The following is a 25,086-nucleotide window of genomic DNA, read 5'->3' on the forward strand; positions in this document are numbered from 1 at the left end:
ATGCCATTACTAGACACTTTAAAATCCTAAATACTGTAATTTATTTCACAAACTCTGACAAGTCATTTGGCATCACAAATACAGTCTCTCCTCTGATTATATTGAGCTCACTTTTTTTTTCTTAAATGTAAATTTCCCTCTTTTAAATTTGATCAGAATCCAACATGATTACCATTCATTGACAAGCACACAGATCAACACTTATATACTGATGCAGCTCTTCCCAGTGAACTACATTACATTTGATTTCATAAATTTCAGTCATTTATATTCGTCGCCCCACTCCTCCGCAACCCGTCATCAACCTGCGAAGCACATTGGGACATATTGTTGAAAGCACCAATGAAAGTCCAACGCCCATCTTCACCAATCACACCTGAGAACGTTGCAGGCTTTAGGAGATGAGAGGAGTTTATCATGGTCCTACTAATCCTGATGAACAGGCCACTTGAAAGCATTATAACACATCTATAAATATTGCTATTGACATTATATTACAGTACAGTGCATCATTGGCTTGTTCCCTTCAGAAAAGGGTTCAGTGCGTTAAGGTTGCCACCAGGGCGAACTGTAGGTCCCAGTAACTGTAAAGACATCCCAAAACCCCCATCTCTGAGCTCCCACACATTCCCTCTAAAGCTTAGTAGAGTCCAGTCGGAACTGCGTCTGTTTCATGGATTAATATTTGGGAAAATTTCTTGGCATCCCCACAAGAAAGGAGGGATACTTTGCAAATGTATGATGCTTAACAAGCAGGTTTGAATCCTTTGCTCTGCCGCTTTCCATCCTGGTAACAGTTTGCTTGAAGAATAATAACACTTAAGACGGATAACTCCTGTGACCGACATTCCCAAGTAACCACGTAAGTGGGAGAAAGGCAGTTGGCAGCAGGAGGAAGAGATTGTGAGCAGAAGATATTGGCAGGTTCAGGCTTCACTGCAGCACTCATAGATGTTGTCCTCCACAAGGGCAATGACCTGCTCAAACTTGTGGTGCAGCTGAGTGCGACGTGCAGTGGGGTTCGACTCCAGAGCGTTCACCACCTGACCGAGGGAGATAGAAAAGAAACACACAACAAAGGAGACTTTCAGTGGCTGTCGAGCATTCATGCATCTATCTTTCTGGAGAGATTTAGAGAACCAGCCAGACATAGAAAGTCGAACAAGTGAAAGGGAGAGGCAGCAGAGGAACAAGTGAAGTACTTCAGCCTCTTCTGCTGCCTTCATGCATGCCTCCACACCACAAAAGCATTCGCTCTTCACATATTTACAAAACCCACATCTGCTCTGTTTTTCATGCCCAATAGTTGTCACCGTGTCAGTGGGATTTATGGGCTCTTAGCGGCAGTGTGCTACCAGGCAGAGCGAACTGAGCTGGGGCGACAGAATAGGCAATCAGGGGCCATTCAAAGAGCTCCCTGAATCAGAGTCTAAGCCCATGGCCCACGTCAGTACAGTAGCTTGACAGAGGAAAGCAGCTAAACGGTATTATCATGAGGGTGCTCCATTAAAGCACAGTCACCACTGACTAAGCCTCTCTAGAGAATAGTCACAGCAGCGAGGAAACATGGGGGAGTACAGCAGGGGCTTGAACAGGGCTAGTTCAACGCGACGCATGAGATACGAAGCGGCACCTTAACAGTCATTAAGCAGATGGGGTTGTGATTAAAGAGAAGGTAAACAGCACGCTGTTTGCCTAAAGTGAAAGGTATCCGTGGGCTGGAAACAAAGGATTGGACAGACTGAATAGCGGCTGCTGCTAAGAAGATATTCCACACGGAGTATTTTCCCCGCTTAAAACATAACACCAGGAAAAAAACAACAAAATACTGCAGGTTTTCAACTAAGGCATTACACGACAGGTTGTGAAAGTGTCTACAGTATGTGACATCTGTCAGCGTGGCTGCGATCTTCCCTACTGATGCGTCACGCTCCGATATCCATCTGTGAAACTTAATACAGCAAGTGGGCTCAACTGAGATGTTTCATCTGCCAAATAGGGGCTGTTGTTTCAACAATAAAACATCTAATCCAAATATGAGATCACAAACACAGAAAAAGCACTGTGAATATCTCTTACCTGGTTTCTGTATCTCTTGGCATATTTGTAGATTTCTGTCAAGGCCAGGTTGGTGTTGAATTCATTTCTGTATTTCTGCCGGAGCGATATCAACATGTTTGATTACATTTTAAAAAAAATAAGAACGGGCCTGTGATTGCAGGCTTTTGTGAAACTAAATGACTCACACACAGAAACTTTTGGAATCTTTCACTTACTCGTGACTCCTCAGCCAGGTGAGCATTCATCTCCTGCTCGCTGAGGGGTGGCATGTCTTGTATCTGCTGGTAATAGCATTGCACTCTCTTCTTATACTCTGGGATCTCCTTGGCATACAGCAGCTTGTTGGTAGGCGAGTCCTGGAAACAAATGGCAGCTTTTAGCCAGAGTACTCAGACATTAAGAACACCTTGCAAATCCAGAGTTGTGAAATAAAAATGGAACAGCTTTGACCTTAAGGCTATGTGGCCATTTTAGCCTGCTTTAGATTTCCAGACTACTACATTTGTCTTTCTTAGTCTCACTACGTTTACTCAAAGTTATGGTTACTATATACTCTGAAATCTGTATCATTATACATTTCACCTTTCAACTGTGCTGCTCTCATGCTAATCTAGCAGTAATAAAGCTTTGACAAGAGCCGAACAAAGACAATGTGCTCACTCACAGTCTGCCCTTATTATTTTATGGGTAAACGCCTGCTATTTCCTGCTGATCCATTTTTTCGAGTCTGCTTTCCCCTGCTGTCAAATTCCCTACATTTAAGTTGTGATATTGCAATTCTTGGCCAATGAGGTTTCTGCTCAAGCCCGTCATTTTCTGGCTGCTCGGCTTTAAATACCATTTCAATCCAGTGTTTCTGACTTTTCGTACCTCCTGCTGTGCAACCCACCTCCCCCTCATCCATGGAGACAGAAGTGAAACTTTATATCAACCACCCGCTGGGCCCTACTGCATCACCGTCAGCATCTGAACTCTGGGATCTTGATGTGGGCCTACGCATAATTACGATGCTTCTCATTGATGAATGAGTCACAAAAAATGTAACCTCTGTTAAAACCTGATTAAAAATTTTTTTATATGCTTCAGTGTTTATTTGCAATAAAACACTCTAAGGACACTTCGTCCAGTCAGTGCTTATGGGCAGGCCAAGGATTGTCTCACATCATGCCCCTCACTCCATTCCCCTACATTTGAGTAAAAGAGCTTCCTCCTCTTGGAATAAAATGAACACTTCTCCCACTTTGCCCTAATGGCGGTTTAATTAAACTGGATGTTATTTGTTGATGAGCCTATCTACACCAGTCTAAAGTGAAACAATGGAGGGAGGGAACCGTTTCCTTTGCGCACAGAAGGAGACTCAAACAGTTATAGCCAGGGAAGAAACAAACCAGTCTAAACAACTCTCTCCACAGTCACTTTAGGCTCTCACACTGGTGTTTATTCAAGCAGGAAGAGAAGTAGTGAGGCTAAAAGGCTGTGGGCATGTTCAGGTTTCAGTTGTGGCTGTTGTTGTGAGCGAGTCTGTGTTGCGTGTGTGTTACTGTGAGAGAGAGAACGGGACAGGGAGAAAGTAGGGCAGGGAAAAAGACGGGGTTAAAAGTGACGGACAGCCACAGCTTTCAGCATCAGTGAAGGTGCTTACAACACACCTTGGCATTTCTATGTGTCATGAGCTATTTGTGTCACCTATTGCATGTTTGTGTGGTTTAATGTGCTGAGGGACTGGATGGCTCCGGCTACAGTTGCTCCTTCTGATAGTGAACCCTCTCTCTTCCTGTCCACAAGGTCACTTCCTGCTGCTCGCCCATCTGCCTGGTAACCCCCCTGTGACCCTATGGCCCTCTATGTCCTGCATCTCGCCAGATAAGAGGGTTTCTGTGGAAACAGCGAGCCATGCTTAGTCTCCTACCCCTCCCTCACCCCTGCTGGCTCCTGCTAATCCAGACCCTACACTCTCTATTCCTGAGGCACATTCACAAACAGGCGACCGTGCATAGAGGTGTGTCAGGCCACCGTCCTTAACCTACAGGAGAAAATGTGGCCATATCCTTGAACCTGGCGATTCCACAGACAGATGTGACACAATAATGAGACACCATGGAAAAATCTGTCATATCGGGAGGTTTTGTGTTCGTTTCTACATCTATAGGTACACATCTGCCCGCAAGTACATGTGAATATTGGCGCTGTGGATGCGCTCGCTTTTTGGCTCGGACCTGAAGTGTATAAATCAGACTGTTTCTCTGTGAAAGAGGAGCATTATTTGATGAGTCCTCGGCTCCCTCCAGGGAGGAAGCCAGTCAGAGAGAGACAGGAAGCAGAGCGTGCTCAGGGTCACGGTGTCTGAAGGATGAGACGGATTTGTGAGCAGTGAGGACATTGACATGCAAGCACACATATACAGACAGACAGATAGACGAATGCACACACACGCGCGCACACACATTGGCGCACAGCACAAAAAGAGATCCCTGGTGCTCATGACCTTGGATCAGCCGACTGGGCTGAAATAACATGAGGAAAGGAGGTAGATGGGGCTGACAGTCTGAAGGCTTTGGGATGAAGGTTCACAGTGGGACCTGAGGTTTGTGTGTGTTAGTTAAATACAGTAGATACATAGAGCTGATGGACAGATAAATACAGTATGATAAATCAGAGGTTTTCAAGGAAGGCAGAGGAAGCCCAGGGGGGATCTATTTCCATATATGAATTTAAACACACACAGAGAACATCACAAATAATGTCAATAAATATACTTAGATAGAAGACTTTTATCACTTTCTCTGAGAATTGTGTTTTGTAGGGATTTTTTTTTCCAGCTTTAAACTTTTCCACTGGTATTCATATGGGTTTGTATGCTGGAAACAGGAACTGCAAAAAGCAGCTTTGAAAACAAGAAAGAGACGTTGACAGAGAGAGATGGTGACAGACTCACTTTGCCTAGTTGCAGGTCAGAAATGGAGCAGGCATCGATGAAGGCCTGGGCGATGACAGATAGACATGCGTCCATGTGATCTGTCTTATCAATGTCAAACACAAACTGAGGATTCTTCAGGATGTTTACCCAGAACCGCAGCGGTAAACTGCACAGACAGAGAGCGAGATAAGCTGTTAAAAGCACTTGCACAAAGAGGCTGACCAAAGAGGATTTTAATTGGACCGTTTAGTTGCCTACCTGTTGGTCTTCCAAATGTGCAGGGTGTCTGGGTCTGTGATGCCCCGTTTGTCAGCCTGTTCCTCCAGGAAGTCAAAAAAGTATTTAACAGCCAGAGGAGGGCGGTCTGGAGGGATGCTGAGGATGGCCTGAAAGAGGTCATCCAAGAACTTCTGAAGAGTTCCCTGTGGAGGAAGAGATAAAATGCGGCTCACACATATGCAGACACATGGTTTCATGCGACGAAGGAATTTCTGTGTGGCTTCTGAAATAAATACAGGTAATAAAATATGGAACAGAGAGATGACTTGTGTTTTGTTTTGGCTTTTGGTCTCTTGACTATAGTTACCTTTGTAGACAGCAGGCGTGTCAGGTAGATTTCAGGCAGGACTTTCTTGCGATGACTCTGCCTGTGTGACCTCTTGTTCTCCATTAGCTCATCGTGAGGTAGCACCTATGAAAAAAAAACCAGTAAAAAAAAACATTAACTGCACATAGATCAAAGCAGTGAACCCCAACATGAGTAGCTGAATGAATGCACCACTGTCTTTGCTGTACAAAATGCCAGAGGGGAATTTTCTGGTTCTTGCATTAGACACATGATCCGCATAAGGGTATTTTGAAGCTCTAAATAATTTACAGAAATAGGGAAGTGATGGGATTTGGGAAATTCTCATGGTTTTCCTCCAGTTGCCGTGCACAGCATCATGTCTGGGACTTGCTCATACAAGTCTACATGGGGGTAGCGGAAAGAAAGAAGCAGTCAAATTCCACCTACTTGTGTCAAAAAATGACTACTGAACTGTCCTGCAAAACTAACTATTCACCCGGCAAATTGTATCCAAGGAACTCATTATTCTAAAGTCAAAGGGCCCATATCTTGGCTGACGTTTATAAAAGAGCTTAAGCGGCATTAGTGCTGTCATGTCCTCTCAGCAGCTTTCCTTTTCACCTCTATTCACCCCCATTCTCTCTGTCATCCGGCCTGCTCTGGGCTGAGTAACACTGGCACGCAGAGGAAAAGCTCGGGTAATAAACTTAGACATAGCTCACAGAAACATTCTGATTGCCTATGAGGAGAAACTCACCAAGTGTACATACTTCTCAGTATCCAGATCTTTAACTGAGGAGAGAGAAACAGAAAATAAATAACATACAGTAAGAAACAATGTGCAATCAGCAAGGTGGAGACCTGACAGAATAAAGAGGATACGGTAACACAGGGGAGTTTGACAGATAGGAGGAAGAAAAAAAAAAACCCGGGAAGATTGACAGGGCTGCAAGAGAGATAGAGTGCATGCAAAAGGAGAAAGTGATTAAGGTGGACTGTGGGCCAGTCGAGGACGGGAGCTGTCTGAGAGAATGAAAGAGAAAGATTACGAGTGAAAGGAGAGAGAAAGGAGAGAGATTAGGGGAGACAGACACACAGAGTCTGTGATTGGTTCTGGAGCCGGTGTAATGAGATGGTAATGCTCGGCCAACGCTGAGAAAAAAGCATTAAACCTTTCTGTTTATATATAGATCTAAACACGCTCGTACACAAGCATGTGTACACAGATATGAGTACAAGGACACATGTAGAAGAGTGTTCAAACACGAGTACAGGCACAAAGACAAATGCAGTAAATTACTGTACACACCCCGGCAAAGACAAAAGAGAGGCATTTGTGCGGATACACACACAAACACCCTCATAGTAAGTGTGGTCTCATTACAGACTTCATAGCTAGAGATGCTCCTGCCCAGCGGGCCTCAGTCCAGACCCTCAACACTGATCACAGGCAGGCAGGACAGTGTTTTCTATTAGCCAGGGAGCACTACACGCTCATAACACCCCATTGATGCTTTGAAGCGGGAGCCAGGTTTGGTCCACATAAGCCTATTTTTGGCCCATTATGAATGAGAACAGAGGCTTTGATGGACACAGCCTGAGCAGAACTAAGCTCTGGTCTGGTACTGATTATGTAAGGTAGACCTTAGACAATGAAAGGACAAGCCATTAAAGGATGTATGTAAACTCATCTGTCAACAGCCATAGCAGTCATTTTGTTCTGGGCTGAGATTGGACAATGGGCAAACTTGTGTCACTTTTTCCCCCCAAGGTGACTCACGCTAATGGAATACATCTATAATGTGGAAAAAGCGGCTCTGAATGAAGTTGTAGAATTAGTACGTGTTATGATTTATTAGGTGCAAGTGTGTTTAGATGTGTGCTTTTGGGGACACGAAGGTGTGGGGTTTCACGCGTGTTTACATTAGTGTGTCATGTTCTCGTGATCAGCTACTGTAAGCATGTTCTCTGATGGAGTGGGTGGTTGTATTTATGCAAGTGTGGGCGAGTGTGTGACAAAGAGACAGCGAGTGGGTTTGTTTGAAGGTGGCGTACCTCTCCCCAGGGTGTTCTCTTTCTTGTCTTGCATGCTCATGGCCAGCGATGCCCCCTCTGGGATCTGTGAAGAGGGAGAAGGTGAAAAGAAGGAGGGAGGGAGGAAAGTAGAGGAGAAAGGGCACGGGGTCAGGGGTGAGCGGGGGTGCACCAGAACAGCGTCATTAAGCACGCCCTCGAGGGAGTGTCCCGCTGAGGGCGTGCTTGTGCGTGTGTGTTGGTCTCGCGTGCATCTCGAGAGGTGGCGAGTTTGCGGGAGCCTGGCAGGGCTCATTAAAGTCAGCCCACGGTGAAATGGATTGAACAGCCTCGCCGATGAACCCAGACTGTTAGTACATGCTGAAGCTCACTGCTTTCACAGCTCTGTCCCCATGGCTCAGCTAAGACTAAACAGAGCACTTAACAAGTACAGGTAACAGGTCAAAGGGCGAGAGTCACCGAACTTTTGTTTACTTATGCACAAATGGACATGGACATAAGCAAACATACACACGGCAAGACATTGTTAATGGGAGAAAAGTGCATGACATTTTACTTTTTTCTTATTTTTTATTTTTTTATAAAGGCAGTTTGAAGCTGTAAGTAGCATTGCTGACAGGATGCAAGATTCTTCCCTTTAGCACTTATTAAATTCTTATATGAAAAGCAACGATTGGCTAATTCTCTGCAAACACTGTAATTAAAAATGTTTGTGTCCTTTAATAAATGAAAATGAAATAAGTACATTTTAATAATGCTGTACAAAACAAGCTTCTATTTAATTTCCTGTCCTATAGTAAAGCAGTAAATGAGAAACTGTATACATATTAGTGTATTAGTACACAGTATACATTATCAGTTACTCACGCAATGCCTGTCATTACTTTTACTGGTTTATTTAACAAGGACATTAATAATGCACATGAATAAACACTGGTGCAAATGTGCCAGAGTGAGCAAAGAGACTTTTTTTGTGTGTCTGAGATGTTTTCGATAACAGTTTACTAACTTTTGAAAAAAAATAATTTGCAATTTAAAAAGTGGCACACAACTTTTTCAATAACTTTCACAGCAATCATTTACATAGCACTCTGCCAGGCGTCAAATCCAGATAATAGATTCAAACTTTTGTTAGCAGTGAATTACTACAACATAAGCCATTTAAGTCCCCATTAAATCAAACATGTGCTTTATTATTGTTATTTCAGTTTGAATGGTTGACCTCCAGTTTAAAATGATTTATGCAGCAGGTCTTTTCACCTTTATCTGTGGAAGAAGAAAAGTTTCTTAAATTGCAGTTTAACACTAGGGCAGGGGTGGGCAATTAGTTCTCCGAAGGGCCCACATGAGAAACTGGGACTGTTGTGGAGGGCTGCAACAGTAAGATGAACTCATTTCTGCTCATTATTAATTTTACTTTATATAAGCTTATTGGTTTGGCCCTCAACAACAACGAGTTTCTAATGTGGATCCTTGGGAAAATGAATTGTCCACGCCTGTGTAGGAAATAGGAGTTGGAAGAAACTCCAACCGATCTATCTTCTTCCACTTATCCAGCTGAAGGTTACGACAGGCTGGAGCCTTTCCCACCCTGGACAGGTCGCCAGTCTGTCACAGGGCCTACACATAGAGACAGGCAACCATTCACGCTACACCTACAACCAATTTAGAATGATCAATCACCAATTAACCTGACCTTACTAACTGCATGTCTTTGGACTGTGGGAGGAAGCCGGAGTACCTGGAGAGAGCCAACCGGGACTCAGGAGAACACGTTAACGCCACACAGATGGTGCATTCAAACCCACCACATCACCGTGCTGCCTTCAACTCCAATCCATTTACACTAAATTATGACTCTAGAGCTGAAACCAGCAACTCTTGTTTTTCAATTTAAAGTTTTAAATGATTTCAAACTAAAACAGCTTAAAAGCTTTTACTAAGCATTTACTAGATGGATGTGTCGAGGAAAAGGTTTTTAGGTAGGCCTGCTCCATTAGAGTATTATGCCAAGTTATTGTAGTTTTGTATTTTTTGAGTTTATGTATTTAACTCAGTTTAGTTTGTAGAGTTGATTTTCTTGTTTCAGTTTTATATTTGTTTGAAAATGCTTCACTTAAGTTTTTATTAGTTTGAGTGTTAATTGTAGTCTTTTTTAATTATTATTGAATGAAGGACACACATCAGAGGCATAATTAGGAAAATCAGTACAGACATTATGATAAAAACAGAAAAAAACTCCTTTAAAGCAGTTAACTCGTCGTCTTGTAGACACCCAGAATTTCTATAAGCACATCAATCAAAGCCTCATCCGGCAAATTGTAAAAACTTTTGACAAAACTAACAAATACTAAAACTATTTCTTCTATTATTTTTTTTATTTCAATTTAGTTAAAGCTAAAGTTCACAAAACAGTTTCAGCTAGTTTGATATTTTTTTCAAATGTCTAGTTTTTATGAAAATTTTACTTCACGTTTATTTTCAGCTTTTAGTTTAGTTTTGGTTAACTTCAATAAGGTTGATCCTATGTTGAAATCGCAAAGAGGAGAGCATGGGAGGTTACTGTATTTGTTAGATCTGTGTGTGAAATCAACACGAGCCAGCGTTTAAACCCACTTAATGCAGTGACTCACGAGGACTCCATAATTCAAACAATTAGAGCGCAGCAGCATCAGGCTTCGCTGAATGACATTTAAGTTTGAACTTTCAGAGGAACCTAAAACACTTGTCTCTTCTGACGTGGTTAAATAATAAAAACACTTTTAAGCATAACCCGGCCCTCGAAATGTTGTAAAAATCACGCACTGTTAGTTAACAACTTCTAATTTGAAATAAATTATACTGTTACAGATATCGTATACTGAATTGAGCCATCAACGGTGTGCTAATGCCGCAGTAAACGATTTGTGCAGTCACAAAGAGAAACATGGTGCAGCAGCGAACTCCAGCACAAACAGAAACACCTACAAAAAACGAGAAAAAAAACCCGCCACAGAAACATCTCCCCACCCGGTGACAGCCAGTGACACCTTTTACACGGGATGCTTTTCAGTATGCTGATTTGTCTCCCAGTTAGGATGACGGAGAGAGAGATGCAAGGTAAGACGGAGCCGATCCTGCCAAATGATAATAATAATAATAATAATAATAATAATAATAATGGATACTTTATTGATCCCCATGGGGAAATTACTTGTTTTTCTCTGCATTTGACCCATTCACTCAGTGAAGCATAAATCCTTGATTCTGCAGCATCAGTCTAACAGACATCAATTCGGGCACCAGATGTGGAGGTGTGGCAATACTTGTCATACTTCCAGAAGCCTACTCTTTCCTTGAAGTGCATTTAAGAGATATATGATGGAGGAGGAATGATTTCCGGGTCAAGGGAAGGAACGAGGACGCAAGAAAGCACAGGCAGGCATAATGAAAAGCACCGCATGCTCCAGTTCACACTCTCAGCATCCCTGCTGTTGATGTTGCAACATGCAGGATATACAAATTCACCAAGGCAACACCCACCACAATGGTCTCTCACAAGCACACACCTGGTAATGGAAGACTGTGTTGAGTTTCTTTCGGCCGTCCTCCATCACTGAGGAGTTGTCTAGATCCTGCAAAAGCTTACTGTTGCTGCCTGAGTCAAACCACTCTGGAGGAAAGAAAAAAGGAGAGACAGCAGCAGCGTTAGACAATTTCCTTCTAAATTTGGAAAAGAATATGCAAGACGGACCGCAGCCGTGCTCTAACTCTCTGTGTCACGACCTGTGGAAATATTCTCGGGCCATTAATCAAATCAGCACTGCAGGGTCCACAGCTTTTGAAAGCAATAACTCTTTGTGATTATGACTGTACACTCTCCTCAATGCATTCTGTCATTTATTACATTGCAGCCTCAGGTTAGTTGAGCTTCATGAGAGGAATTGACCTTTTGCAAAGGAGATTACTATATCTTGGAGGGCTGGGTAGGGGAGAGGATGAAAATAATCAGAGAAAATGTGCTCTTACCCAGGTCGACATCCTCGGCCCGAGGCCACTGGGAGAATGGGAGGTTTTTATAAAAGGCTTCAATGATTTTTTCCTTAACTTGGCAGATCGTGTCTGTGTTCATGACCCTGACAGATAGGGAGTCCATGCCACAGCCCTGGAAGGACACGTTGATGTTCTGCAAAAAAACAAAAACAAAAGCATGGGACGATTTGTAAAAATATGAGTTTGGATCGTCAGCATGACATTGTCAGCATGGCCTAATTAAATGAGATGTCAGACCTGTGGCTTGGCCTCAATATTCTCACGTAGCAGCCACTCCTCATTGAGGGTGTAGCGGGCTTTTCCTGTGATGGCGTCAATTGAGCCCTTGTTGATCTGCTGCTTGATTGCACACAGCAGCAGGAAAAAAGGCTCACCCACTGTTTCCTAAAGAATTTGCGAAAATCAAAGCTGCGGTAATTCCTTTTAATCAAACTTGTGTGAGTCATTAATTACTCTGCTGAGCATGCTTCTTTCCCATCCTCACCTTGAGGTAGCTATACATGCAGATGGACATCCAGTTGGTTAGCATTTTCTCCACTACGGACTCAGTCCGGCGAAGCATTAGTTTGGGGTTTTTGGAAGCCGACGCATCAATCAGGTCCACCAGCAGATCTTTCATGATACTGGTGTAGTACTCCAGCTTGCCATGGAGGGCGATGGTGAGCAAGGACGCCAGACTGCATCTGAAGGGTGAGAAAACAGATTAGCGGCTGAGACAGATGAGCAAAAACAGACTCTGGCAAACATGCCCTGTCAGTGTGCGGTCAGTGGAGATTTAAAAATAGCTACATTAAAAGAAGAACAACAATATTTGGTCCTCCCTTCAGCACCTGTGACAGCAGAGCCAAATAAAGGTTTGATCTAATGCAGGGAGTGTCTGAGTCAGTACCAGGGGTGCAGGGGATTTCCCTAACAAAGCCCCTCTAATCCATCACAAAGAGGCTACATCACTCAGTAAGTGCTGATGTTGTGCTGGGAAAAGGATGTGGTCTTGCCGCTGGAATTTCTCTCTGATTCACAATGACAGCCCAGTTTTAGGACATCAGGAAAAAACAAAACAAGTAACACTGATATATGTCCGTATATTTACAAAGCTGGAGCAAAAGGTTTTCCACAAGCTATATGCAACAGATAGAGAGAAAAACCTACAGCCTTAACCATGGTCTTGTGTCCTGTGAAAAACTCACTATACATTTGTTTTTAGACCACAGCTTCAGTTTTAATGTTAAGACTGATTTTACACTGAATGTTAAATTGGTAAGTCAGAACTTATTTAATAAGTTAAGAAAACAGATGGATGGAAAAAAGGAAGGACTGATAAACTTTGATCTATTAAATGGATTAAACTTTAATATAAGCTCATTGCAGGCACAACACCAGCGTAATGAAGCCAATACAAAGTGCCAAAAACTAGAGTTCAATGGCCACTTAAGGCTGGCTGCAGAAATGAGTCAATCTCAATACAGTACTATTTTAAAATGCCCATGTTTACACAAGAAAGACGAGCATATGTAAAGTCTGGCACAAAAAACATTTTGGTCTTAGTATGTAATTATTAGGCTGTTATAACTTAAGCATCATTAGAGACTGTTATTTTCTGGTATCTACTATCTACTATTTGTGGTGTTGTCCCTTTTAGGAGGCATAACGTGGAATACTACGTGGCTAAAAATGATGTGTCAGGATAAAAGTATTTAATTTTTATGCTACTTTCCACTTATTAAGTTGTATCTGTGTCTGTGCAGCGCACTCATACATGGAACCTGCTTATTAATCAGCCTTGTTCACCATTCTTCACTTCAGTTGTTTGCGGTGTGGTCTTTCACTTTATCTTATTCAGTATGGCTCTCTGAGAAAAAAATGTTTCCTACCCGTCTACTTGACAGCAGTTTTTCTGTGTGTAGTACAAATGAATGTAGCTGTAAGAGAAGCAGTTACCTGTCCCGCACAGCAAAGTCTTTCTGCTGCTCCAGGGCATGGACGAACGTGATCAGGAAGTGTTTGTTGTTGAGGAGAGTGGAGAACAGAGTGATGCCCTCTTCTATGTTAGGCCTTGTTGTGTTGGTGGCCTGATGACAGAGGGGAGATTAAACAGTTATGTCTCTACATGACTTCACCTTAACTGGATTACACACCTGCTGCGTCCCCCCTAATCTACTTCACCTCCTCTCATCTTGAGTGACCCATCCACCGAACACTTCATCTTTCTATCACATCTCCTCCCCGTGTACCTTCAGGCACCTCCCACTCTGGTTTCCTCCACACTATCTGCACGTCCTGCTCCAGTCTCTTACTGCGTGTGATAGTCTCTAAATGTGCCGAGTCGACTTAATGAGTATGGCCTATCTATGAGTGCGTCTAAAGCAGCCGTGTGATGAAGTCTTCCCTCTGGACTGCAGCCATATGGTGTGGTTTGCAGCCTGACAGAAGGAGAACAGGGGTGTCCATTAAGATAAATGCCCGCCTATGAGATTTATTTGCTGTGACCTGGAAAACACTTCCTGGGAAGACAATGTGGATCCAAGGCACTTCATCACTGTTAGACAGGCTCCCCCGGCTGCCGACCCAAAACTAGCACTGCAGTCTTTACTTTCTCTCGTTGTAATGTGCGCATGCATGTGCTTTCACTTTCACCACACATTCTCACAAAGGTGTGTGAAAATGCACGCCCCCCTCTTTTACTCTCTTTATAAGTCTTGCTCTCGTCCATCCTTACACACACACACACCTACACACACACACACCACCCACTAGAGATCTATTTCATTATAAAGCATACTGTGAATTTGTCCAAGTGCCTGTAGGAAGTGTGTCTACAGCCTGCTATCAACTTAGCGGGAAGCGCGTTCATTAACAAGCTAACATTTGTGTCCTTTGAAACACCTGAATGACATGCATACATAATGCGGGTTCACACAGACAGTACAGTGGCATAATCCAGACACAAACTTCGCAACCACAGGAAGGAAGGGAAAGAAAAATCACAATACGCACAACAACCTTACCACGAAACCTTAATAAGCTTCAGCGTGACCCAGTTGAAAAACAAGAAAGTGAAAAAGCACTTTGGCAGGAGAAAGCCTAACCTAACAACCTAATGGCTTAACCCCTCACCTGCCAATCCTGCAGCAGCGGGTGGGTCTCTGGTAAAGCTCGAGGCCCCAGAGCATCATTCTCGTAGACAGGTTGGACCAGACTTTTCTCGTAATCTGAGCACATCTGAAACACACAATCACACACAGAAAACTGTCATAAAAAGTCTGCTGTAGTCATAAACACCGGAAGATAAACAGGGGAAACAAAAAGAACTGGCTTTTATGCGCTGGCAGTAAGTTTTGAAATCTGGAGGCAAGGGACAGAAATTCTTGAAAAGGTCCCGAATGACCATGAAAAGGAAACATGACACCGTGACACAAAACGTCATGATCCTTAATGGCTTTGGAGACAAAGTGGCCGAGAGCTAAGAGGGAGCCTTTCAACACAGTCTGTCATTTCAGGACAGCCACGTCTGGCTGGCACTCTAACTGTGTCTAAGTCTGTGTCTAACACTGTTTCGTGTGTGTGCGCGTGTGTAATCTCAGACAACCAGAAGCTCTCATGGAAAAACAAGAGCACAAAGGCTCATTTGCTGTCTTAGCAGACAAATATGACAGAACCCAGACTATGATACATGGACCTAATCAAGCTAATGTCACAGACTGGTTTGCTGACCTCCACAGCGACAGCCCTGAGCTTCAGATTTTGGTTGTGGCCATCTCGTTTATTCAAAGCCGGATGTGACGCAAAGGGTTGAGTCTGACTGAGGATGCACACCCGTATGGTAGAAACTTGTATCTGCTTTTTTTTTCCTGAAATGTCACCATAATTTACGGAATTAACATTATGCTGAGTTGCCTTGAAACTAGCGACTGATTATAAATCAAGGGAGAAGTAGGTCATTAAAAAAACCTACTGCACAATCTGGCCTCTTTTTGCAACCATACATCTGCTGGTATATACAAAAAAATCCAGCTTTATGAGTCTTTGCATCGGCTTCACTTTTCAGACCTGGAGGCTATGGCCAGCTTTTTTATACAGTCTGTGGGAGAAACGATACTGCAGTAGCAACACTGGAATTTATGTTTCCCTCCATGTAGCTTTTCAACACTCTCCTCCTCTCTTTTCCTTCCCAATAAAAAAACAAAAACCAAAAAAAAAAAAAACACAAAACAGCGTCCACTGTCCACTGAAACCGACATGGCTGTCATTGCGCAAGATCATTTGTACTTGCAAAACAGCGTGGGTGTGTGAGTGGAGAAAAAAAGAAAACGATGTGTCTTTTGAGAGATCGGGGAGAAAGTTTCCATGTCACAGTGCCCGTCATTGTTCTGTCTCCTTGAAAGTCCATGCCTGTGGTTGGAAGACAAAGCCTGCTGAGCTGTGCCCGTCTGCACTGGTGGAAAAACACCCACCCACAGATAGACCCACTTCGGGGTGGATCGCACATCAGAAAAATGCTTACCTATAGAGAACATATTAACTGTCCTGCAGGGTGCCAGACTGAGCTACACCTCACTGGATTTCTGCTCTATGTTTAAAAGTTCCAAGGTGAATTTTTACCCTGCATATTACAAGCAATGACAAATGGGAAATGGGACATGCAGGGCAGAAATATTAAAACCCCAGTGAGAAAAATGGTATTGTCAATGTGCCAGTCGAAATCAGATAACAGGGAATAAATAGGGTTTCTCACCTTGGGGAAGAAGGTGCGTGTGACAAACTGTTTGTACTCCAAAAAGGGGATGCCCTGGCTGCGATTCAGTTCCTTGGTCAGGTCTGTCATGTCGGTCTGGAGTTCTGCAAAGCCTGAAGGCGCAAAAAAGAAAAAAATCCCCCCAAAACAAAACAAATGAGATTGAATCATGGGTACTGTTTGTACACCGTGGTTTCTTCCTGTTTCTGGCTCCTCGAGCTTCATTTGTTGCTAAGTAAAGTAAGCAAGAAATCTGTTTTCAGACTAATCCAGTAACCATCAATTTTCCCATCCTGCTGGAAGACTGGTTGATTTCACAGGAAGCTATTTTAAATCAAACACAGAATTATATCATTTAATTTCCTCCATCTAGTATCATCTTCTGGTTAAATACCAAATCCTAATCCTCTGATCTTTTTCCCCTCTCATCCTTTCTCCCTGCCAAACTGTGCAGCCCGTCACGACACGCAGGCAAATATTTACCAAACGACAATCAGAGCAGCCAAATCCAGTCTGAGGCTTTTATCCAAAACATGTGTACAGATCGAGGTTTACATGCAGTAACAGCATCAGCGTGTCCAGATGCTGACTCGAATCTGCATGGCAATCTTGTAGCCACTTTATTGGCTAGCATGTACCAGCAGAGGATAATGTTCACATGTAATGACACGCCAGAGATCTCTTTATAGAAAAGTGCATCCTGTTGCAGGATGAGAGACGTATTTGGGTTACAATGGCTGTTTCTTCAGACTGTGTTTGTGCAGAAAGAAGAGAATACTAGACCAGAGGGATTTAAAACATATTTCATTACACCGCCAGGTTATTTATCCTCCTGCTCGCTAAAGCATCGTCTGAATCAGTTCACACTGTCAGCTCCAGATTATAAGCAGCAGGCCTGAATACCAAACCTCCCCTCTGCCTCACTCTTCAGACAAATATCATGACACTCCCATTTGTGTAACCTGGAATATGTCAATTACCCATCTTCTTTAACCCTCTCCCCCTTTCGCCTGCTTTTATCACATCTTCTCAGCAAAAGTATCCAGTGCTTTGTTCACACTCACCCTGAACTCTGCCACAAATTTATCTGTGTCCTCTGACAAAATAACCTCTCCTCTCCTCCTCTCCCTCCCACGCTTCTGCTTCTCCTCAAGCTTGCGGCCCTCACTCCCGCTCCTATCGCTTCCTCCCTCCATTTTTCTTTCTCTATCCGTCCCCCCTATCTCCACACAATAAATCTGGGTGCTCAGATGCGGAGTGGCCTTCATACTGCTTTGGTCTAATGCCCTAGACACGCACACGCACACACACAGACACAAAACCAAACACAAACTCAAAGGTCTCGTTCCTATAGGGCAGAGGGAGCAGAGGCGATGTGGTCACTCAGTGTGTCTGTCTGTGACGGATCATTTGGCAGAGACTATCTTTTATGAGTCACGCTTACTAGGCACAGATCTGTCCACTGTTGTTTCTTTCTTGCACTTCAGACTAGAAAACCTCAAAAACAAATATACTTTTCTGCTCGCATGCGCACACAAACACAGATATACACAAACAAGTAAACACAAACAAGTGTGGTCAACATTTCTGTCTTCATGCAAACTTATTTTTTTTTCAAAATCGCTATCAAAAGTGACTTTGATAACAAAGTTTGTACTGGTGCGCTCATGTGTGTGTGTGTGATGTTCTTATAAACACACCTTTACGGATCTCCTCTCTGATCTGGGACTCCATCTCCTCCATTTGGAGTAGCGTTTTCTGCCAGTAGCGTTCTGCCCTTCGGCTCTTTGTGCAGTACACTACCAGAGCTGAGAAAAAAAAAAACACAAAAGAGTGAGAAAAATACAATGCAACTAATTTACAAAACAACTGCTGTTATCACACACTGTCAACTTCCTGGAAATAATAACAGGGTCAAAATGGGACTGAGAGATTTTCGAATGGATGAAATTATTTTCGTGTTTTTTAGCTTTTATGAGCTCGTGGAAAAGACTTTGTGCCAATGTTTTTCACAGTGAGAACACGGGACGTTAAAATGATTTACGCACTAATATTTCAACATTTATGTCACACCCACAAAGTCTGGCAAGAAAAGAAAGGAGGTTGGCTTTTTTTTTTGTTTTTTTTTTAATATCTGAGAACAGATTCATACCGGGAAACTGTGTGAAAATCCACACTAACACCAATTTTCACCCATACACCTGCCCCAGAGACACACTCAAAGATTACAGTGTATACACACACATAAGCACACAGATGGAGTAAACGGTAAGAGGAACACTGTGGTCTTTGTGCAATGGATACTGAAGAGGAATGAAGGGAGGCGCAGGAATCTATGACCCCCGAATTCCTTTTATCTATTTCCCATCTGGAGCACGCATTGCTATAACAGGCATACATCCATCACGTTCTGGTAAGTATGTGTACACAACTTACCCACAGTGCACAGCAGCAGCAGCACACAGCACACCACAATGGATACCACGATGGCCATCTCGCTGCCGCCGAGCTGCACTGTGGCAACTTTGCGTCGAAAGTTCCCCACTTGCACCTAAAAAGAAAAAGGAAATGACAAATGAAACTGGGTCAAGCTCCTTCAAAAATCGGCCTCCTCCATTGTTCTGTTTTAAGTTTTCCCTTCTCCTTCTATGGATTTTTCTAACAGCGTGACTGTCAACTATATCGCCTCAAGCCCAACATTTACTTTTGTGTTCTTAGAAGCTTATTTAACGATATAAAACATTAAATTCAAAATAAAAAACTTTCAGCTCTTAATCACTGCAAATAAAAATATACTCCCCAAAAAACAAGCTACCTATTCTATAATTATCTGACAATATGTGCATTTTAATATAACACTTAAATGATCCCATCTCCATCTCACTAGTCCAGAAATTTGATAAAAATGCCCCAGCTGTCAGATCTTTTGAGTCAGCTGCTGGTTAGATGTTGCAAAAAGCCAACTCTAAAGCTGTGCAAGCATGTTGAAATCCTAGCAGATGGACTTAGAGTAGTGGGAATATGAGCAAATGATGTGTAAAGATAATTATAGCAGCCCAAATGAGATAAAATAAAGGGATTGTTTAAAATGGTTTGCACTGATGAAGGAAGAGTGGCGAGAATTAAACCCCACTTCCTGGATAGTTGGCTAGGAAATGAATGGCTGGAGTCAAATTGTTGTCCCTTTTCCTGCACTACATTGTAACCCAGTAAGGTAATATCCAAAAAGGCAAAAAGAAAAAGTTGAAGGCAGAAGTTTGCAGAACACACAGTAATGAGCAGTAGATGCATTAAAACTTTTCTTTGTAACACAGAGTGAGTAGAGTGCAACAGAAGCAGTTCTTAATGAGAACACAAGTTGCTGCAAACATGCACAAGCACATCATTTTTTTCTCCATAGGCACAGGTGCACATATGCAGAAAAAAAAAAATTACACACTGTAGATTTTGAAAAATGGTCTCTCGCTGCAACGAGTCACCCAGTTCAGTCTAACCCAGATGTGACAAGAAAAGAACTTTCACTTCTGCCTTCTGATTAGTCAGCAGGGTCTCTCTGGTCCCTGCTCACATCATTCCCGCTCCTTCCCCAATCTGAACATATTTAATGAAAAGAGACGGAGATAAAAAAGCCTCCAATCCTCAGACCAAATCCTTCTTACAGTGGTCTTACTCTAACGGGGGGAAGCTGGCTCACCGGGCTCCCTCATTTTCACATTCCCTCTTGCTCTTTCTGTTCCAGACATTTATTTACTCAGACCAGCCAGAGGAGGCCTTCTTCCAGAGGTTGCAACAGCCAGGCCTGGTGTAATGGAGGGGAAAATGCCATTGTTCCATGTTCCTGTTTCGCTTGGGGTACAAAAACACTGCTTCCCCACATCCACTTCTGCAGCACTTCAGAGCCAAGCACAACACAGGCGTGCAAAAATAGATCTTCCACCAAAAGTAAGTGAAGTAACACAAATGGCCACGAGCTATGCGTCACCCCAACATGTATGCATTTATTCAAATGTGCCAGCACAAAGGAAAATGTACTTGCACTCTGTATTTATGCCCCTGTCAAATGCGCTTGCAAATCATCCTCAGTGCTCGTGTGCAGGAAGCAGACAGCCCACCCATTTGTGTTATGACATCTTATCTGACCCTTGCCCTGACTTTATGTGTTTGCTAATTGCCAGTGTTTATTCTGAGACATCCTGAGAGACAGATGGGGGTGGAGGTTTGCTTGAGCAAGCCACAGGTACACAAGGAGAGACAGACAGAGAAGGAAGGAGAGGCTTTACTTCTATTTTTGTGTCAAAGTGGGGAAACGCTTCTTACAGTTCACCTCAACCGTGGCAGAGAACGACTAACATATGTTTTCTGAGCTATTTCAGCAAACCACTCGCAGTTTGGCTCATATTTAAATATAGATGAATGCTTTCCCCCTTAATAGAGCCCTATCGAAACAGACCAGAACGGATATCTACAGATGGGGAAGAGAGATGGGTAGGAAAAAGAGGGTCTGGTTTTATCAGGACTGCTCAGGGCTTAGCCATGTCTTGATTAGGGCGTTTAATGGAGAATGAAAGAACCAGGAAACAAAAAACAAAGACACAAGTGAAGAGTGAGATCATCGCTGACTCAGAAGTTTTTGGGATCAGTGTGAGCAGTCTGTGCAATATATGATAGAAGAACTGATAAAAGATTAAAGACATGAACAACAGTTGGCAAACACATAACTATTTGTTGTGCCACAGAATGACGACTAACCACCCCCAACTGACTACTATTTCATGATGGAATGAGGAGCGACTACAACCCATTTATAATGCATGTAGAGCGGCACACTCACAAATGACTTGCAGAGCACGCATTCAGATTTTTGCAGATAAAATCCGTTTCAGTGTGCATCACAGGTGGTACAGATTCTGACTAAATGCTTGGCTTGAATACCGTGTAATATTTGGTTGAAACTCTAAAATTATCGAGGTCCAGGCAGCAATATTTTCAGCACAAGTCTGAATTGTATATTTGCATGTTATAGTGTTTTACAAGGTTTAATACTTACAAAGACAGGAAGCTCCCTTTCGCTGGAGCTGGATAGTCCGTTGATAGTGCAGTGGAACAGCTGGTCATTGTGAAAAGTGATGTTGCAGGGATAGGAGCCAATCATCACTGAGTATTCCTCCGGCATCAGCTCCAGATCGCTTGGTACTTTCTGTGCCAGAAACGAATAAAAACAGCCGTCAGCCGGTCAGGAGTAAGATAGCAGAGGGGCCTACTTCGAACAAGCGCAGATAACATTCACGAAGAGATTTACCCCACACATACGTGCAGACACATAGGCATTCTAGTGTGCACGCACAGAAACCGAGCCGTGGCAGGCCTGTCATGCAGAGAAAGGCAGCGGGAAACTCATCCAGTTTGGGCTAGAGTTCAGCTCGAAGCACAAAACATTCCCACTCCCCCTCTCACATGGCCAGAAAAGTTTCTACAAACAAACCCGATCACGGTCATCCCTGTCTGAGCCCAGAATAACATTCTCAGGGCCTTTACAGAAGCCTTTTGAAATAAGATGCATGGACAATGTTTTCCAATCAGTCTAACTCTGCTGCTTCCATTAAAGCCCGGAATTTCACTGCTTAAATAGACGCTCGTCTGATTTTACACATGAAGTGTGATTTCACTGACTCAGGAGGTGTAGCACTTAGCTTATTTAAAAAGCAGCACAATATCTTCCGAGGATCTAGTGAAGGATTTTTAAATGCTTAAAAATTTATAGTAGGGATCAGGAGAACTCACTTTACAGATGGTGGGCACTGAGTTTGAAAGATTTTTATCAGGCATGACAGAAATGAAAGATGTCCTTCACTTCCAATATGGTAATTTCTTGATTTTGAAGCTTGTCCCGTGTTAGGACCTAAGGCTCAGATCACTTGCACAATGCTAATTACATGTTAATCTTCATTACTTCTTCTTCTTCTTGTTTTGGCTGGTGTCTTTAAAAGTCACCATAGTGGATCATCTTCCTCTTGCACAGCAATCCCCTGCATGTTGCCCTACAGTACATCCATGAACCTCCTCTGAGGTCTTTTTTCAACATTCTTTGTTCAGTTTACCCACTATTACTCCTCCATCTCAACATTCCTGCTCAATCTGACCTGTCCCTAATTATTCCCATTATTTAGTAGAGTCTCTCACATATCGTCAAAATATCTGAAACTCTTAGACTAAAGTACCCTTTTTAACATGTATAACATAAAATCTAGTTGTCTGTTCAAGGGTCACGGTGGTTAAGCGGTTAGCATTTTTACTTCAGGTTCGACCCAGGCCGGGTCTCTTCTGCAGGTTCTGCCCATGTTTTGGTTCCTCCCCTACCAAAATCATAATGGGTCCGTGCTGTCTATGTTGGCCCAGAAGACTCATGCAAAATAAATTCTTAATCTGAAATATTTTACTAATCAGTTAATTAAGGGTTAATGAGTAATGCAAGAAACGTCATTCCACCAGAGTTCAATAATAGTTTTTCTAGTCAGGAATGTAGAAACTTCAGTACACAAAGATCAGACACAGATGATTAAATCGGCTGTAAAAAGTCTAGCTGCATTACTTCAAGTACTTTATTTGAAAGTAGAAATCCAGTCAGGAACAGTCAGGAACGAACTGTAATCTTGCCACAGTGAGCTTTACTGTGAAACAACAAAGAAGAATTTTAATATTCATCTTTGGGCACTAACTCCAAGGTTTGTGTATGATTGCATGACTCCTTGTGTTTCTTGTGGTTTTACTTTTTACTGTGTCACAGCCTTCTCTGTAATTAATTTGCTATGTACAGTGTTATTATTACTAATAATAGACTAACCTACAAACAGAGAGACGTACAAACATATGAGCCTTTTTGTATGAAATGGCAATTTCCCTTCAATATAAGAATGACAAGTGAGGAAGTATGCGTGTGTTTATCCCCAGCGTGCTTCCTTGTTTTGATTACACCCTTAGGACACTGTTCTGTCCCCACTGCAGATTGCAGCCCCCTGGGTCTCTGTCAACAAATGCTTCCTTGAACAAACACAACACACACACATCATACACAGACACAAAAAGCATCAAGCTATCACACCAATATGTTTGAGCATATTCTAAGAAATAGATTTTTATAACCCCAATATGCACAAGATTTTCACACGGAAACTAATAGAAAAGGCCAAAACAATGGATTCAACAGGCCGAAAACAGAATAAAGGATAACAAAACCCACCCACATTCCAGCTCAGGTTCTTAATATAGGCTGGCTGGCTAACAAGCTCCCTATTAAACAAACACATTTCTCTTCAGCCTCTCTCTCCCATTCAGCTCCACCACGAGTGGAATCCATCTTCCTAAATCAAACAGGAAACAACAAATGAGTCGACCATGTAGATGGGCTGAACCCGGCACACACCGACACATAAAGAGGAAGCTGCGTCGTGTTCAAACTTTCCTGTCTGCGCTGTTAGTATGTGCATTTTTTTACGGTGTCACAGCCAGAAACCCTCTAGGGTGATGAATTCATGCAGACAGGTGCTTAGATTAGCCAGAACGTGGAACATGGGACCTCCAACTAAACAAAGCCCCCCTTCCCCCTTAGACCTGCAACATTAGAAGTCAACACATTACAGGGGACAGAGCCTTTGAAGTGTTTTATATGCCTCTGGTTTATGTGAATATGAATAAAGAAACAGTCAGCTCTGTCGGCTCATAACAGTGGGGGCATTCAGGTTTACAGCAGTGATGCTTTTGAAACCACAAAACAAGCCAGAAAATAGCATCACTAGTTCAAGGAGTAGAGTAAGTATTTCATTTTTTTCAAAGCTCGCCACATAACAACATAAAAGGCCTGATGTCTTCTGATGGTACCTTTAAGTCTGACCAGCTTTTTGATGAAATAAAATTAAAATGCAAATTATTTGTGTGGAAATGTCTGTAGGGACTGGCAGACTTCTGGGGATTTCTGAGGATCTTTTTGTAGACCAGCACAAAGTGAAGCATGAAAGTGATTGAACAGTGTCGCTCACATTGATGATGAGTGTCAGCTGCTCCCCTGAATGGTGTTTGATTAGCTTCTCCTTGTTGGCGGTGAAGAACTGAGGATCCTCCACATATTCCAAGGGAAAGTGACCTATGTGAGGTTCCTCCTCTTCTTCTTCGTCATCGGTATCAGACGAGAAAGGCCTGTCATTCGTGTAAAGGACTCCATTCAGCAAGAACTGCACTGAGGTCGGCTGGGATTGGTTGGATGGAGGAGAGCGGCAGGCAATTGTGGAGGGGGTGAGCACTTCACACTGCTGTAGAAGGACCAGAGAGGACAACAGTTACTTACTTTGAACCAATAATTTATTTGTGTCTGCATGTTTATGACTACATCACAGGAGAAAATAATTATTTTCTAGTGAATCCCAAGATCCCACACATCTGACTATCTGACTGAAAGCGTCAAGCAAAATAAATGAGGAAATAATTAGGATACTCACTGAATGTCCAATTCCCACCACCTGCATGGTGACACTCTGTACCAGATCAAAACCCTGGCCTGTCACTGTGATGTTCCTGCCACCACTGTGACACACACACAACAGAGAGTCACATCTCAGCTGCGACAAAAAAATGTGTCAAATTCATACTGACATGCAAATACTTTGGGACCCTTCTCCAACACGAGACAGAGACAGGACAAGATAATAAAGCACACCAGTTTGAATACACTGAAAAGCCTCACATGTCCTC

At 42.9% G+C, this 25,086-nt stretch overlaps 1 protein-coding gene across 1 annotated transcript in view; it reads right to left on the minus strand.

Moving 5' to 3' along the window:
• Positions 1–59: 59 nt before the first annotated feature.
• The window catches only part of plxnd1 (plexin D1), a 71,304-nt gene continuing 46,277 nt past the window's right edge, over positions 60–25,086 (minus strand). The window contains exons 17-36 of the mRNA XM_080897695.1: positions 24,834–24,918; positions 24,378–24,647; positions 21,392–21,541; positions 18,781–18,895; positions 18,045–18,152; positions 16,345–16,457; positions 14,727–14,831; positions 13,551–13,681; positions 12,097–12,295; positions 11,850–11,996; positions 11,589–11,745; positions 11,129–11,232; positions 7,602–7,665; positions 6,304–6,338; positions 5,565–5,669; positions 5,237–5,400; positions 4,997–5,144; positions 2,277–2,417; positions 2,080–2,154; positions 60–1,043 (exon numbers count right to left, since the gene is read on the minus strand). Coding sequence (XP_080753821.1) covers positions 927–1,043; positions 2,080–2,154; positions 2,277–2,417; positions 4,997–5,144; positions 5,237–5,400; positions 5,565–5,669; positions 6,304–6,338; positions 7,602–7,665; positions 11,129–11,232; positions 11,589–11,745; positions 11,850–11,996; positions 12,097–12,295; positions 13,551–13,681; positions 14,727–14,831; positions 16,345–16,457; positions 18,045–18,152; positions 18,781–18,895; positions 21,392–21,541; positions 24,378–24,647; positions 24,834–24,918 — 2,533 coding nt within the window. The 3' untranslated portion in view covers positions 60–926. The remainder of the gene's footprint in view (positions 1,044–2,079; positions 2,155–2,276; positions 2,418–4,996; positions 5,145–5,236; positions 5,401–5,564; positions 5,670–6,303; positions 6,339–7,601; positions 7,666–11,128; positions 11,233–11,588; positions 11,746–11,849; positions 11,997–12,096; positions 12,296–13,550; positions 13,682–14,726; positions 14,832–16,344; positions 16,458–18,044; positions 18,153–18,780; positions 18,896–21,391; positions 21,542–24,377; positions 24,648–24,833; positions 24,919–25,086) is intronic.

This window comes from Rhamphochromis sp. 'chilingali', assembly GCF_963969265.1.
Source record: "Rhamphochromis sp. 'chilingali' genome assembly, chromosome: 12".
Taxonomy (NCBI): Eukaryota; Metazoa; Chordata; class Actinopteri; order Cichliformes; family Cichlidae; genus Rhamphochromis; species Rhamphochromis sp. 'chilingali'.